Genomic DNA, 16,532 nt, shown 5'->3' on the forward strand with positions numbered 1-16,532 from the left:
ATGGGATTGGTCAGGGCACATCAGGGAGTGTGCTGTGGTCATTGTGGGGGAGTCAGATCTCAATATCTCTTCCCTGCAATTTGAATTAAAAGAAAGAAAAAAAAAAAGGAGCCCAGCATGGAGAGAAACACAGGTCCTGTGTAAGCGGCCTCTGAGAATCTCAGCAGTAACTTCACTGATGAAGGAGAGCTGGACTTCACCCAGGCTGCTGGGGATCTGGGAAGCCTGGGGTGACGTTAGCAGAGGTGGAAGAAAAGGCCGTTCTTTGCTGGCAGCTATGCCTGGCCTGTTTAGATGAAGGTCCTCCTTTCTTTCAAGGACCACATTCCTCTGTATTCTCTTCCTCAGAGCTTTTTTTTTTTTTTGACACAGAGGCTGTTGGAGTCTTGTATCTCCCAGGGCTTCTTCCTGTCTGGGAGCACATATACCCAGTTCAGTCTTCTGTAATTTATACTGAGGAGCAGAACAGGAGAGTCATGAGCACAGACTCAGGAACTGGACAAAACCTTCCTGGCCTGTACACTCTGTCATAAAAGCTGCCGCTCTTCTCTGTGTCCCCCTTTCCTCGGCTGTAAAATGGGGACAATAATAGTACCACCCTCAGATGGAGTTCATGAGATCGTGTCAAGCCTCTTAGAAGCTATCCATAAAAGGCTTCTGTGGCTCTGACTTCTTCGTAGAACTTGATAGCTTCCCTGCTGGAAAGGGCAGCCACGGAGCTGGCAAATTTTCCTGTCCCGTTGAAAAAGGTTCCCTAAATATCACAGGCAAAAAGAAGAACGAGCGATCTTGAGATATAAAAGAGGGACATTGATAGTGAAAGTTACAGCCTATGACTTCAGGTTTGGGGGAAGGGAGAAGCCACCTGACTCCAGCTTATTAAAGGGGGCGTCGGGGTTCAAAAGTTACGGGCTAGCAGGCTCGACTTGGGGAGAACTCACTCTGGGGGACCTCCGGCAGCTCACTTTCAGCCCTGGGGTTCAGTTTCCTTGGGCGAGTCAGGTGGGTGTCTCAGCCTTGCTCAGATGGTTAGGAGCACGCGTTGCCGGATGCCGGCTTTGAGAACGTGGCTGTGCAGCTAGGCTCCGCCAGACGAGTAGGGCAGGCTCGTGCGGGGATTGGCTGGAGGCTTCAGGACCAAACCTTTAAGAGACGCGGAGGGGGCACGCCAGTTTTCCTTGCCGGCGTTCCCGGTTTACTCAGTGCTGGCGAGCGTGCTGGTAGCTGCGGCTGCGTCTACAACGGGGAGCCCCAGGCGAGTGCGGGCCGGCAGAACACAGGAGCATCCCGGCGTCCCGGTTCCAGACGGCGTGGCCCGCGGGTCATGGCCAAAGGAGAGGGCGCCGAGAGCGGTTCCGCGGCAGGACTGCTCCCCACCGGCATCCTCCAAGCCAGTGAACGGCCGGTCCAGGTGAAGGTGAGGTCCCGAGAGGGTAAAGGATGGTGGGCAGACCGAGAGGTGGGCACAGGGGCGTCAGAGATTAGGCTTGGTCTTTGGGACACTGAGGGGAGGGGGGTGTAACAGGGTACAGTGAGACTTGGAAAAAGAAGAAAGTCCAAGGGGTGCTCCGGAACCGGGGAGTGATGGAGAAAGTCTGTATATATAGCCCCTTTGCTCACCCCTACGCTGGGTTTGCGCCAAGAGCGGCGGCAACTCTACATGGCGTGGGGCTCTCCCTAGAGCTCTAGGTTCTCCTATGCTGAGCCACGCTGTTTCTCTCCTTAGATCTGGGGAGATCCCCAAAATTTGAGAGTCCCCTTCGTTCTCAATCTCTTCCCCCACCCCCGCCGCCCCCTCTACTCTCACGTTTTAACTCTGAGAAGGGCTACTCAAGTTCATTCATAAGAACAAGGGCTCTGCTCTTAAAGGAACCGCATACCGAAAGCGTTTGTGGGACTCTTAAGCGTTCAACACTCACAGCGTTCATCGCTTGTCTTGACTCTGACGGGTCCCAGCTCTGTGGATCTATTTAACCACCCCGGTGAAACCATGCGGCCCCAGGAAAGGGATCACTGACAATAGATCTCCTTGGGAGGTGCCTAACTTTTCCTTTTAATTTTATTAACTGATCTTGGAAGGAGCCAGTGAGCAATTATGCTGTTACCATGTATGAGTAATCTCTACTTTCCCCGGGCAACCTCAGCCTCCCCTAGTGCTCTGCCTGGAGAAGGCAGAGCCCTGCACCTGGAGCCCTTTCCACCCCTCTCCAAGGTCCCCTAGGAGCTGGAATGGGTTTGTGTCAGGGAGCCGGAGGGTAGGACTGCTCAAGGGTTTGCCTGGAGCTAAAGACTGTCTGCAGGGACCCGGGAACTTTGGGACAGATGGAAGGAACAGCTGTGACTGCGGTGGCTCAATTGGGGCCTCCCCACAGCCTTGGTGTCCTCACCCAGTAGGCAGGTGGATTCTTGAGGGGTGTAGGGGAGGGAGCCTGGGCTGGGCTCAGGCTGCTTTTGGCAGCGAGAGGATTTTCAGGTTGTGGCAGCTAGTGCAGGGCGGGAACCTGTCCACTGCTTCAACATGCTCTCTCTGAGTAAATGGAAGGGAGCAACGACTGAGGGCCCAGGAGAATTTTTGTATTTGTTTGTTTGTTTGAGACAGGTTTTCTCTATGTAGTCCTGACTGTCTAGGAACTCGCTCCTTAGACAGGCTGCCCTTAAACTCAGAGACCTACCTGTCCGGCTCTGCCTCCCAAGTATTGGGATTAAATGAGTGTGACAACACACCTGGCCAGGAAGAAGATCCTTAAAGATGGAGGGTGATAATTTTTCTCAGAGTCTGGAGATGGGTGGGGGAGTCTGCGTTTAAGGGCAACTTCCTCTGGGGTAGGGGAAGTGGGATTTCCCAAGGTGGAGCTGTTCCTCCTGGCCCAGTTGGCTGGAGAAAGGGCTGTGTGCTTCTGGCACCTTCTAGGTTGGAGACCAGAATCCTGAGCATATTTTCAGTCTTTCCTTCTCTCCCCAGAAGGAACCAAAGAAGAAGCAGCAATTGTCCATTTGCAACAAACTTTGTTATGCAGTTGGAGGGGCCCCTTACCAGCTGACAGGCTGCGCCCTGGGGTTCTTCCTGCAGATCTACTTGCTGGATGTGGCTAAGGTGAGTGTCCTGAGGGCCTAGGCACCTCCAATATGCAGAGGTGGGAAGTGGTAGGCTCCTCTTGGTAGGTTCACTCAGTTTTCTCCCTTGGCAAAACAGGACCAGATCGTGTTCCTTGGCTGCCACTCAGGGCCCCAGTGGATGAGAAAGAAGGCTTTAGGAAGTGTCCAGGAAGGGGAGTCTTTCTGCCCCAGGAGCCACAGCTGGCAACTTGTCCTTGCCTGGCAGGAGCAAGAGAGCCTGGAGGACTAAGCAGCGGCTGTGAGGGAGAATGGGACCCGTTGGTGACGCTGTTCTTAGAAGAGACTGGCACACCATGTCCCTGGCTGGAAGACAGTCAGCTGGCTTGGCTCAGGGTTTTTAGTGGGTGTTGCCAGGCTCTTGGAAGAACTATATCCCACCCTCACCTGAGAAGTGGCAGCTTCGTGGTGGGTAGGGAAACCTGTGCGGGCATATGTAATGTGCCCCAGCACTCGGGGTCTCATCTGAAGAAGCAGGGCTACTGTGTGTATTTGAGAAGCCTTGGCCAGCAGCCTGGCATCCAAAGAATTCACCCTGTCTGGATGAGAGAGTGGGAGACTGAGTAACCATGGCTCCAGGGTGCCCTCGCTGGCTCTTTTCTGGGTAGCATCCCTGGGCAAGCGAGGCTATTAGTGCATATTCGTTTCCGTTTGCAGGTGTGGAACAATGAGCCCCAGAAAGGACAGAAGACCTATTCAGTAGCTAGGTTTCAAATAGTTCCCATGGCTGGGCCCTAAGGGGGTTATAAATAAGAGGAACCTGCAGTTGAGCATAAAGTGGGGTTAAAGTGGGGTGACAGTTTGGGAAGGCTGCCAGCTTTCCAGAGCAGGGTTATAACAACTGGACATGGCGGCACATGCCTGTTACCCCAGCACTTAGGTTAGGAGGCCGAGACAGGAGGATTGGGATTTCAGAACCAGCCCAGGACCCTGTCTCAAAAACAAAGTAAAAGTCAACCAACCAATCAATCAATCAATCAATCAATCAATCAATCAAGGTTTTATGGATGAGGTTGAAACTGGAAATTCTGTATTTAGAACCTAGAGTATTTGGAGGTGACCAGCCACTTCCTAAAAAGCATCTATAGGGTAGGCATAGTGACACACATCTGCAATCCCAGCACTGGGAAGGGAGAGCCAAGAGGAGGATCCTTTAAGTGAGAGCCCAGCCTGGTCTATTTACCAGGTTCTAGACTAGTCAGGACTACAAAGGAGACTGCCCCCCTTACACACACACACACACACACACACACACACACACACACACGGTGTCATGGTGAGGAAGTCACTGGAGAGACTGCTCAGTGGTTAAGGGCTTACTGCTTTTTTCAGAGGACCTGAGTTGTGAGTACCCATGCCAGGCCACTCACAGCCACAATTGCCTATAATTCCAGCTCTAGGGGCTCCAGTGCCTCTGGCCTCCTGTATTCATTTAAACAGCACCCCCACTACACACACACAATCACATGATTTAAAATAAAATGAATTCTTAAAAAGAAGATGAAGAAAGCACCTATCGATTCCTTTTACCATACCCAAGATAAAGCCTGACCTCATAAAATACACTACAACCCATAACTCTTATGCAGATGGGGAAACTGAGGCTCACTGCGATTGCCCTGTCATACGAGCTCTGTCATCAGGGGGTCAGGGGCTCAGAGCTGTGAGAGGGAAGGAGGGAATGATTCTGTGTTCATTCTGTTAGGTGAGATTTTTTTCATGTGCATGGGTATTTTGGCTGGATGAATGTCTGTATACCACTTCTGGGTACCATGCGTGTTCAGTGCCCACGAGGCCAGAAGAAGGTGCCAGAATATCCCCTTAGAACTGGAATTATGGACAATCGTTAGCTGCCTCGTAGGTGCTGGAAATTGAACTGTGGTCCCTGGAAGAGCAGTCAATGCTCTTAACCACTGAGCCATCTCTGCAGCCCTGACAAGATGTTTTTCAGTGCATCAGAAGGAAGGAAAGATCCAGAAATGCTTCAAACAGTCCTACTTTGATAATACAGTTACCAGAGAAATGCTGTTGTCATCATCATCATTATTATTAGTTATTATTATTACTATTATTTTGCTTTTGGGAGACTGGGTCTCTCTATGAAGACTGTCCTGGAACTCACTATGTAAACTAGGCTGGCCTTGAACTCACAGAGATCTGCCTGCCTCTGTCCACGGGATCCTGGGATTAAAGGCGTGCACCACCATGCCCAGCTGGTTTTTTACAGTGTGGGGGAATTGAATCCAACACCTCATCCATTCTAGGCAAGCAATCAAGCTACCACTGAGCTAAACCTCTGGATCCGCTCCTGTCACTATTAAGAACGTGAGTGAAACTGGGAGGTGCACACCTTTGATCCCAGCACTCGGGAAGCAGAGGCAGGTGGATCTCTGAGTTCAAGACCAGCCTGGTGTACAGAGCGAATTCCAGGACAGCCAGGGCTGCACAGAGAAACCCTGTCTCGAACAGAGAAAGGGTTGAGCGGAGATGTTAATGGACACAGGTGGAAGCAGGTCTTGATGGCCTGGCTGTGGCACTGAGGGAAGCCCCGCTGAGGGGAATGACTCTTCTTTGTCCTCTTCCCCGTGGCAGGTGGACCCACTCCCTGCTTCCATTATCCTTTTCGTGGGCCGGGCCTGGGATGCCTTCACTGACCCTCTGGTGGGCTTCTGCATCAGCAAGTCCTCCTGGACCCGCCTGGGCCGCCTCATGCCCTGGTAAGTAGAGACGCTCTCCTACCGCGGGCTGAAGGCCAGGCTTCGCTGTCTCTGGCCCTAGGTCCTGTCTCTTGTCACAGGATGGGGCTTGTGGGGAAGGAATGACAGAAAAGCTCGAAGGTGTCGAAAGCCCAGGCTGAGGCCTTAGCGGCCCCAGACGTGGGCACTGGGACACCCAGCCAGTTATTTTGGTGAAGCTGGAACCCTCATTTTATTTTTTCTCCCACTTGGCACCTCTATAGCGGCAGAAGTAGGTCTTCAGACTGGTCAGGAGCTTGCCTGGGTTTGAATGGCAGCTTCATGACCAACAGCTGTGCTGTCACGAGCAAGTTACTTAACGTCTCTGAACCTTAGGTAAAACGGAGGTATGGTGAGGATTTTAATAGAGACAGCACTCAGAAGAGTGCCGGGCAGGCATTGATATACGAGTTGACATTCCTCCAGGGTGGTTAATGGTAGGACACGGGTAGGGGCCATTCTGAGAACGGAATTGCGGAGCCAGATTCAGCCTGTGGGGCAAGTTGTGGGAGGCAGTTACCATAGATCAGACAGCCGTGGAGACGCACAAGACAGGCCAAGCCAAGCCGGGGCTCTGGTTCCCTCCAGGACATCCTGCTTCAGGGGGTGGGGGGTGTACCCCTTTCATCTCCAGCCCATCCAAGCTTAAGTGGGCGCCTTCCTGCCCCAGGGGCGCCCATACCTGGTCTCCGGCCTTCAAAGCTCTTCCAGCAGCTTCTGCACCTCCACAGTTTCCTTTCCCACGAGGCCCCCCACCCACCCCAATCCTGCCAGCCCCTGGCAGAAGCCCAGTTTGGAGCCTTTGATCCAGGCCTCATGGCCAAGGGGCTGGAGGGGAGGGCAGGAGAACCTCCTTTACCTGGGCAAACTGCTCAGGGAGCCTTGAGCGCCAGCCTGTGAGATTTGGCCCCATGCCGGCGTCCTGGCAGCTGGTGGAGGGCGGGGCCCTGCTCCCACATCGCCTCATGAGGCCCAGCCAATAGGAAGCCGCTGTCTGATGCACTGCCGCACAGGGTCACTCGCAGTCAAATCGGGTTCCTAGGCGGGCATTGCTGTTCAGCTGCCTGCCTAGGAGGATGGAGTGTTTGGGGAAGGCTGAGGAGGAGCCCTGTTCTCTGAGGAGGCGATGTGGCGGGGTGGAAGGAGGAGGAGGGCCAGCAAGGCCTCCCTGTGAGAGGGGACCTGAGGACTTTTGCTTGGTCAGTTATGACAGCTACCCCAGGAAAGTTGCTGGAAACCCTTAGGCTGCTGTCTGGGTAGCAAGTGCCCGGGTGTGAGTCAGAAACGCATGGGGTGGCTCATAGGCTGAGGGGCCCTTGTATTCCTCCCAGGTTGCATCTGCTCAGGCCCAGAGACCATAAAGAGGCTGGGTCTGAGCCGGTTGGTTAGTGTTAGCCTTAGCTGGGTCTCCTCCCAGGTTAGTGCAGTTCCTACTCCCAAACCCCTCCTGCAAACCACTGAAATGCTGACATTCCTTTCCCCAGAACTTCCTAAGGCCGCCCGTGAGACACCGTCAGCAGGGTCACACTGAGAGACTGAGATGAAGTGATTACCAGGCATTGCCCACTTGTGGCTCTGGCCTGTAGTTTCCCGAATGCCACTTCTCCTGTTGAGCCCTCCTGAAATGATCATGGCAAACACTTAATGCCCCAAGTACTGTTCAACATTTTTTCTATCAACTTACTTAAGACTTGAGCCTACTTCAACCCACAGAGTTGAAGTCCTTACATCTGCCTGTGAGGTGTCCCATTTTCTCCACATTATCTCCTGATTCCATCTTCCTTGCTCACTGCCCTTCAGCCCACGGGTCCTGCCTAAGGACCTTTGTACTGACTGTCCCCTGCCTGGACCCACACTTGCCTCAGAGATCTGCAATGCAGACTCCCTGATCACATCCACGCCTTCTCAGTTACTGCCCCCTCAGCCGGTTGTGAACTGCACCCCAAGTCTTGTGCCTGCTGTAGCCGTCTTTCTTTTCTCCATAGCATTTGCCACCTTTTATTATGTTGACTAAGTGTATAAAGACTATGAAAAAAACCTCAAGCTTAGCATTTACCCTATTTATGGATTTATTTGTGGTAGAACTCAAATGCAGGGCCTGGCACATGCTGGGCAAGCATTCTACAGCCTTGATCTTCGTTTTGTTCCTTGAAGACTAGGTTCCCTGTAGCCCAGGCTGGCCTCCAACCCCTGATTCTTCACCTCCTGGATGCTCAGATTATAGTCATGTGCCATCCCCTCCAGCTCAACCCTTGCTTGGTTCGCTTTGTTTTTGAGACAGGGTCTCACTATGTAGCCCTGGCTGCCCTACTACCTGTTATGTAGACCAAGTAGCCCTCAAACCCACAGAAATCCACCTGCTTCTGCCTGCCTCTTGAGAGAAGAGACAGGAGATTCTCTGAATTTAAGACCAGCCTGGTCTACATGATCACATAGAGAGATCCTGTGTCAAGATGAAAAAGCAAAATCAAACATATGTGTGTGAGACTATATACACCAAATACATCAACATATGTGTGTGCACGCACACACACAATACTGTATGAGTGTTTTGTTTGGATGTACACCTGTGCCTGGTACCTGAGGTCCAAAGAGGACACTGGGTCTCCGGAAACTGGAGTTATTAATGGTAGTGAGCTACCATGTGGGTGCTGAAAATTTAATCTATGTCTTATTTAAAATTTAATCTTAGGAGCAAGAAAAGTGCTCCTAATTGCTGAGCCATCCCAATAGTCCCTGTGCCCTTCTTTTTTTTTTTTTTTTAAAGAGATCTCACTCTGTATCCCAGGTTGACTTTGAACTCATGATCTTTTTGCTTCTGTCTCTTGAATGTGGGGACTACAGTCCTGTAACACCATGCCCAGCTTTTTTTTTTTTTCCCGAGACAGGGTTTCTCTGTGTAGCCCTGGCTTTCCTGGAACTCTCTGTAGACCAGACTGGCCTCAAACTCACAGAGATCCACCTGCCTCTGCCTTCCCAGAGCTGGGATTAAAGTCATGAGGCATCACTACTTGGCTCTTTTAAGATGTCCAATAAAGTAGCATTAAGAACGTTCACATCGGGGGCTGGAGAGATGGCTCAGTGGTTAAGACCTAGGTTCAATTCCCAGCACCCACATGGCAGCTCACAACTGTCTGAAGATTCAGTTGCAGGGGATCTGACACCTTCACACCAATGCACATTAAATAAACTATAGAAAATATTTAAAAAAAAAAAAAAAGAACGTTCACATCGCACTCGGGAGGCAGAGGCAGGCGGATCTCTGTGAGTTCGAGACCAGCCTGGTCTACAGAGCTAGTTCCAGGACAGGCTCCAAAGCCACAGAGAAATCCTGTCTCGAAAAACCAAAAAAAAAAAAAAAAAAAAAAAAAAAAAAAGAACGTTCACATCCTTGTGTGACCATCACTGTCTTCCATCCCATTATTTTTTGTTGTTGTTCTTTTTCTGCATAGCCCTGGATGTCCTGGAGTTCACTTTGTAGACCAGACTAGTCTCGAACTCACAGAGATCCCCTTGTCTCTGCCTCCTGAGCACTAGAATTAAAGGTGTGCACCACCACTACTTTTTCTTCTTTTCAAACCAAAACTTTGAGTTCGTCAAAAAATAATCCCTGCTGCATTACCCTCCCCCTGTCAACCTGTCAAACCCTCCCTCTCTCCTCCTTTTTTTTTTTTTTTTTTTTTTTGGGTTCAAGAAGGATATATGGGGGGAGGATGGGGTCAGGGGACAGTTTTCAGGAGTTGATTCGTGAATTTTTTTTTTTTTTTTATGGATTTTTCGAGACAGGGTTTCTCCATAGCTTTTGGCTTTTGGTTCCTGTCCTGGAACTAGCTCTTGTAGACCAGGCTGGCCTCGAACTCACAGAGATCCGCCTGCCTCTGCCTCCCAAGTGCCACCACCGCCCGGCCGATTCATGAATTTGAACTCAGGTCATTAGGCATAGTAAGTACCCTTAGCAGCTGACGTATCTTGCAGGATGAATATGAAACTATGGATTTGGTGACTCCCCTATAAGTTAAACTGTACAATACTTGTTTTTTAGAGACAATCCTATTTCATTGACCTATGAAGGCCAAGGTTCTGTGTTGTAGCATGTGTCAAGATTTTTGTTTTCAGGGCCGAATATGTCATTTATGTTGTTCACTAGAGTGAGTTTTGCGAGATCAGTGTGCTTTTCCTTCATGGACACATCTTCAACAGTCAGAATAGTGCCAAGGACATCATGGAGCTTCATAAATACTTGGGCAAATGTTGAATGTAGGCAGTGTATTATTTCTTGTTTTCATTTCATATGTGAGGAAGTGACTCTCAGAGAAGTTAAGTAACTTGCCTAAGACTAAGTTTTTATAGTAACAGACTCAGAAATGGATCCCAGAAGTATATGCAACACAGGACTTTCCTCTTTTTAAAAATATTTAGTGTGTTTGTGTGTGTGCGTGTATGTGTGTGTATGTGTGCCTACACGTGCACATGCCATGGTACATGTGGAGGCCAGAGGACAACTTGTGTTTCCCTTCCACCATGCATGCTCCAGGGGAAAATATCAGGTTGTTAGGCCTGGCAGCAAGTGCTTTTACCCACTGAGCTGGTCTGAAGCCTTCTTCCTTTTAACCTTTGTACTCTGCTGATGCTGTGAAGTTGGTCTAGCCTGAGGTATTAATAACCTCTCGTGATGAGGTGAACTCACATGTAGGCCAGGCATTTGTCCCCACCCTCCTTATAGTTCCGTGGCTGGGTCCAATCCTCCCACGTGGCCCCTCTCTCCTCCTTCACCACAAGTTGGCCTCGCCCACCCATTCTAGCTTCCCCGTGTGGGTACAGATGGAGCACGGAGGGTAGGGGACAGGCCTGTCCCCTTCACTGGGACTCTCGCATCAGGAAAGATATGTCTCATGCTCCTTTCTCTTGGACCCCTTCAAGTTCCTTGCTCAGGACTTTGGTTCATGAACTTGGCCCCACTCCAGTCCTTCAGGCAAGGCCCTCAGTCTTCCCCTGAGGCTCTGGGTTGGGAGGTTCAGAGTAGGAATTTCCTCCTCCGTTGATTGGCAACTGTGGAACAGATTTGAGCTCTTAGAATTCTCCGGCCTCCGCTCAGACCCTCCCCTTCCTCAGGATCATCTTCTCCACTCCCCTGGCCATCATTGCCTACTTCCTCATCTGGTTCGTGCCTGACTTCCCACTAGGGATGGAAAGGTCGCATGGGTTCCTTTGGTACCTGCTTTTCTACTGCCTCTTTGAGACACTGGTCACGGTGAGTGTGGGTAACTTGATGAGGGGCAGGAGTCAAGGGTGAACCCTGGGGCCTCTGCGTGTCTCTCCATCCATCTAACTGGCCGAGAGCTTCTCTTCCACAACAGTGTTTCCACGTTCCCTACTCAGCCCTCACCATGTTCATCAGCACAGATCAGAGTGAGCGAGACTCCGCCACGGCCTACAGTAAGTCCCTTCCTCATCAGCCTGGCCCTGGACCGCTCTGCTCCTAGCCTACCACCACAGACACCTTGTACTTTGTGGGCCCACGCTCTGCTCCTAGCCTACCACCACAGACACCTTGTACTTTGTGGGCCCAGCTCTGCTCCTAGCCTACCACCACAGACACCTTGTACTTTGTGGGCCCAGCTCTTTGCTCTACTCATGTGTGTGCCTGGGAAGGTGGGGGAGGCAAACCCCCCCTTCTGCTGTCCCTTGTCTCTTCAATGCTGGGGATTGATCCCAGAGCCTTGTCTCTCCTAAGCAGTCACTTAAACATTGAATTATATCCCTCAGCCTATGAAAGCATATTAAAAATAACTCAATCCCTTTATTGCTCAAGCGAGACTCAGAGGATGCAGGGACTGTTCTGAAGGTCACACAGAGAAAGGCCATGAATGTAGGTTGAAATGTCACCACCCTGTCCCCTAGCCCACCTGACCTGGAGCCAACAGTGGCTCCCATCTGACCTTCTTCCCTGGGCCCACGGGCCTTGAGGCACATCCAAAAAGACCCTTTTCCTGTCTAGGGATGACGGTGGAGGTGCTGGGTACAGTGATAGGCACGGCGATCCAAGGACAAATTGTGGGCCAAGCCAAAGCACCTTGCCTTCAGGACCAGAACGACTCTGAAGTGACCTTGGAAGCTGTCAATCGCACACAGAGCACCGGCTCCCTCAAAGAAACGGTGAGGCCCTGGTTGGGCAGGGCTTTGTTGGGGGAGAACAAATGGGGCACTTTGCAGTTATCCTAAAAGTAGTAATAGAGCTAGTGTTTACTCATTAGTGGGCATCTGGTAAATGTAAATATTAGTATGTACATATGCCCACTTTATAGACAAGGAAAGTAAAGCCTGGGAGGCTGAGTAACTCGTCTGGGGTTCCAGCGAGTTGCAGAGATGGGGGGAAGACTTGGGCTGTGGGCTCACACACTACGTAGTCTGGCCGTGTAACGTTTTGTATACTTGGACTTAGCCCAGCCTTGGGAAGCAGCAGCAGGTCCAGGATGACCCCCCCTGGTCCACAGATGGAGACAGTGAGGCCCCCACAGGAGAAAGGCCTGGCCTGAGATCGTGGAGTGGGGCTGCTGGGCTGAGATCAGACTGACCCTGTCTCTGTATGTCATAGCAAAATGCATACCTGCTGGCAGCAGGGATCATTGCCTCTATCTACGTCATCTGCGCCGTCATTCTGGTTCTAGGCGTGCGGGAGCAGAGAGGTGAGAAGCGTGCTGGGGAGGGCTCAGCCCGCAGCCCAGGGAGCAGTGGTCCCCTTCTGCCTGGTCTCCAGGCTTTGGGAGGGACTTCTGCTTCCTCCTCATCACCCTTTCTGATCCCTAGAGCCCTATGAGGCCCAGCAGGCCGAGTCGATGCCCTTCTTTCAGGGCCTCCGGCTGGTCATGAGTCACGGCCCCTACGTCAAGCTCATCGCGGGCTTTCTCTTCACCTCCCTGGCGTTCATGGTGAGTGGGGCCTGAGATGCTCATGCTGAGAGGAGGTCTGTTAGATGGGATTGGAGAGGATTTGGATTGGGGTGAGGCTGAGGGGCAGGCAGGAAGGAGTGGGGCACATCGAGGACTCTGGAATCTCCAAGTCACCTTTTCCCTTTCACTTCCTTGTCCTGCCCCTTTCCCCAGCTGGTGGAGGGCAACTTCGCCTTGTTCTGCACCTATACCTTGGGCTTCCGAAATGAGTTCCAGAACCTCCTCCTGGCCATCATGGTGCGTACAGGGCATGTGGTACTGATGAAGGGGTCTTTCAGGCTGGTCCCTAGTCATGATGGGATGAGGGGGGTTTCCCCAGACCTCACAATCGCTTAGAGATGGTTATAAAAGGAGGATTTGAGTCTGAATGGTCAGTACAGCAAAAACAAGGATGCCAGCAACTTAGTGCAGCTTTGCATTCATATTTGTGAACAGCCGGGAGGATGGCTTGCTCTCAGCTCCCCCAGGAAGCCTTCAGACATGCCCGTCAACTTCCTTACTGCCAGTGGCTGACCTGGGAGCATCTTTGGGGGCCCCTGCAGCAATAAACCACCTGCCTCACCTTTTCTGTCACTCACAGCTCTCGGCCACATTCACCATTCCCATCTGGCAGTGGTTCCTAACCCGGTTTGGCAAGAAGACAGCTGTCTATGTTGGGATCTCAGTGAGTGGGGCTCAAGGGGTAGAGTTTGGGTTGGGTTAGGTGGTGGTGGGGTTACACACGGGAGCCTCCTAGGTAACCCATCTTCCTCGTCCTCTGTTGCAGTCAGCGGTTCCTTTTCTCATCTTGGTGGCCCTTATGAAGAGCAATCTAATCGTCACTTACGTGGTGGCCGTAGCAGCTGGTGTCAGCGTAGCAGCTGCCTTCTTGCTGCCCTGGTAGGAATATACAGGCTCACCGCGTTTATTCCCCAGCCAACATACTGGGGACTGTGCTCTGCTGGCTTCTCTCCCTGCTCTTCTATGGGTCTGAGATGAGGCGGGTTTGCAAGTTCCCAGAAGGCAGTTCCTTCTCATGGACACATATACCATACAAGCTAGCGGCTAGGTGGCGGTCACTCATGTTTGCCACCACTCACTCTGCGTAGGTCCATGCTGCCTGACGTCATCGATGACTTCCACCTGAAGCACCCTCACTCCCCTGGCACCGAGCCTATCTTCTTTTCCTTCTATGTCTTCTTCACCAAGTTCGCCTCTGGAGTCTCTCTTGGTGTCTCTACCCTCAGTCTTGAGTGAGTGGCCTGTGAGTCTTGGGGCAAGATTGGGGACAGGGTCAAGGTCCAGGCATTCCATCCTCACCACTCCTTGCCCTCTGGGTCCCACAGCTTTGCCAAGTACAAGAAGCAGGGCTGCTCCCAGCCAGAACAGGTCAAGTTTACACTGAAGATGCTGGTGACGATGGCTCCCATCATCCTCATCCTCCTGGGCTTGCTGCTCTTCAAGATGTACCCCATCGATGAGGAGAAACGGCGACAGAATAAGAAAGCTCTACAGGCTCTACGGTGAGAGCTGGGGGGGGGATGTGTGTGTGCACACGTGTGCGTACGTGCCAGTCTAAGTTCTCAATTTGTGCCCCTGGTGGATGGGTCCAGATCATTCTTAACTACATGCTAGGTACTACACTGAATGCCTTTGTATGTAGTTACTCAACAGGCAACACTTTCTGAATGCCAGCATTGTGTTAGGAAAACCCAAATCAAACCAAAACAAACAGAAAAAGGCCAGGCCTGGTGACACACACCTTTAATTCCAGAACTCTAGGTGGCAGAGGCAGGTGGATCTTTGTGAGCTTGAGGCTAGCCTGGTCTATGTAGTGAGTTCCAGGACAGCCAGGGCTATGTAGAGAGACCCTGTCTCTCAACCAAACAAAACTTCCCGTCTTGAAGGAGCTTGTGTTTAGAAGTGTGCTTCCAGCACCCCACCCCTACTCCCTACCTTCTAACAAACCCATTCCTAGGCAGCTGAGTTGGTTGGTTTGTTTGCTTTGAGGCAGGGTTTCATTTATTTAGCTCAGGCTGGCATCAAACTAGTTGTGTTGCCAAGGCTAACCTGGCCCTGCCTTCTAGGTGCTGATACGACAGCCACTCCCATGGCAAGATTCTTACAATTCCTATCCTGTAGATGAAGGGAATTGAAGTTGAGCCAGGAAATGTGGATAAGGCTTTGAGCCCTGCCCTGTGTTCTAGTTGCAACCTGTACTCTGGTGCCCTCCTGGCGTGGCCAGAAATGATAGGGCAAGGTGGAGTGACTAATGCCACCATGCCAGCCAGCCAGAGCCACTGGCTCTCTGAGGTCTGCCGTGCCCTTCGCTCGGCAGGAAGAGCCGAGCCACCAGAAGTTTCCTGGCCGGCAGTGGGAATGAGGAAACTCCTGCGTGTACACAAGACTGACAGCTGACTTGGACTCCAGGGCCAAGATTCCTAAGGCAGGTGGCAGCAGAGGAGGGTCAAGACGCTTGGCCTGACCTGTCTTTTCTGTTGCAGAGACGAAGCCAGCAGCTCAGGTTGCTCTGACACAGACTCCACAGAGCTGGCCAGCATTCTCTAGGACCTGCCACATGTCACCTGAAGCTACCACACAAAGAACCCGGGGCACCAGGCAGCATGAGGCACGGGATCTTTTTGTCCTCACACTGAGCAGCTGTTCTTCCTGTGTCAAGACAGGGACCAAGGACTGGATGGAGGGTGAGCGGTCCAGGACATCTGTGCTCACTGCGGGGCTGGTCGCTCTGTAACCTCCTCACCGCCTGCCCACAGGGCCAAGCCCGAGGGCTGCAACTGTGAATATGTCAAGGACTGACTGGGCTTAGCTCAGAACACTAATGTAGAAACGTTTTATACAGAGACTAATTAATAACTTAATGACTATGTACATAGTAATGTGTGTATGTATATGTCTGTGAGCTATTAATGTTATTAATTTTCATAAAAACTGGACAACAAAGCTGCCTGCTTCCATCTCCGTTCTTAACCATCCATGGAGCCCTTTGTTGTGCCCCAGATAGTCCATGGGCTCACAAAGCCACAGGTGCCAGGGAGATGGGACAGTGCGCCTGAGGGCATGATAGCAGCCTTGACTGACATTTATTCTGTCCCAGGTGCCTTGTGCTGGCTTGGCACACAGTTCATTGTGATCGCATTGGACCTGTGGAGCCCTTGTGTCATGGCAGGACTCGTCCCTGTCTTAAAGATAAAAGATGAAAACCCAAGCTCTAGCATTGAAAGGGATGTGGCTAAAGTCACATGGCAAAGAATGATGTCGGTGGTGCTCCATGTCATCTCTGGGAGCCTCTTAGCACTGTAGCCACGGCTCCCCATATCCCCATGTGTGAAAATCATGTGTGTCTGTCATCATGCGTATACCCGAGCCTGTGGGGCTAGGTGTATTAGTTGTGGGTCTGTAGTGTCCCTGAAGACTTCCCATAACTGTTGTCAGTAATGTTGAAGGTGGAGACTATTTGTGTCCAGGTGTGGGTGTTGGGTAGTGGTGAGTCTGGTGGGGGAGGCCTGGTTAAAGTCCCATTCCTACAATGTAACATTCCCACCGTAGCCAATTCGAGTTACTCTTGTAAGTTCCTGAGAAATTAATAGTTGGCTCTTACACGTCCACAAGGGTCACCCTACCATACCACTGGGTTGCACACACTCAAGTCAGGCTCTGAAAACGGGAGTAAAGCTGGCGGGACCAGGAGCGACCCTGAGGGAAGTGATGGGATTGATTTGTCCTTGGATTC

At 51.6% G+C, this 16,532-nt stretch overlaps 1 protein-coding gene across 2 annotated transcripts; it reads left to right on the plus strand.

Annotated features, from left to right (window-relative positions):
• Nucleotides 1-782: 782 nt before the first annotated feature.
• Mfsd2a (MFSD2 lysolipid transporter A, lysophospholipid) lies at nucleotides 783-16,181 on the plus strand. Of its 2 annotated transcripts, none has more exons than XM_057785353.1 (14): nucleotides 783-1,417; nucleotides 2,966-3,094; nucleotides 5,707-5,831; nucleotides 10,962-11,100; nucleotides 11,207-11,285; nucleotides 11,848-12,005; nucleotides 12,445-12,535; nucleotides 12,657-12,778; nucleotides 12,953-13,036; nucleotides 13,380-13,463; nucleotides 13,566-13,678; nucleotides 13,888-14,031; nucleotides 14,125-14,301; nucleotides 15,283-16,181. In XM_057785353.1, the coding sequence occupies exons 1-14, from the start codon at nucleotides 1,325-1,327 to the stop codon at nucleotides 15,344-15,346; spliced, it is 1,602 nt and encodes a 533-aa protein (XP_057641336.1). In that variant the 5' UTR covers nucleotides 783-1,324; the 3' UTR covers nucleotides 15,347-16,181. The 2 variants fall into 2 exon arrangements, with proteins under 2 accessions (XP_057641336.1, XP_057641335.1); XM_057785352.1 differs by having other exon boundaries at nucleotides 788-1,417; nucleotides 2,963-3,094; nucleotides 15,283-16,180.
• The last annotated feature ends 351 nt before the right edge of the window (nucleotides 16,182-16,532 follow it).

The sequence above is a fragment of the Chionomys nivalis genome, chromosome 11 (genome assembly GCF_950005125.1).
Source record: "Chionomys nivalis chromosome 11, mChiNiv1.1, whole genome shotgun sequence".
Classification (NCBI taxonomy): domain Eukaryota; kingdom Metazoa; phylum Chordata; class Mammalia; order Rodentia; family Cricetidae; genus Chionomys; species Chionomys nivalis.

Excerpts from the sequence above, each read along its gene's own strand:
- Mfsd2a (XM_057785352.1), top strand. The coding sequence starts at position 1,325 with ATGGCCAAAGGAGAGGGCGCCGAGAGCGGTTCCGCGGCAGGACTGCTC. Across the intron at positions 12,006-12,444 it reads CCGGCTCCCTCAAAGAAACG|CAAAATGCATACCTGCTGGC; the intron begins GTGAGGCCCTGG and ends TGTATGTCATAG. Across the intron at positions 14,302-15,282 it reads AAAGCTCTACAGGCTCTACG|AGACGAAGCCAGCAGCTCAG; the intron begins GTGAGAGCTGGG and ends TTTCTGTTGCAG.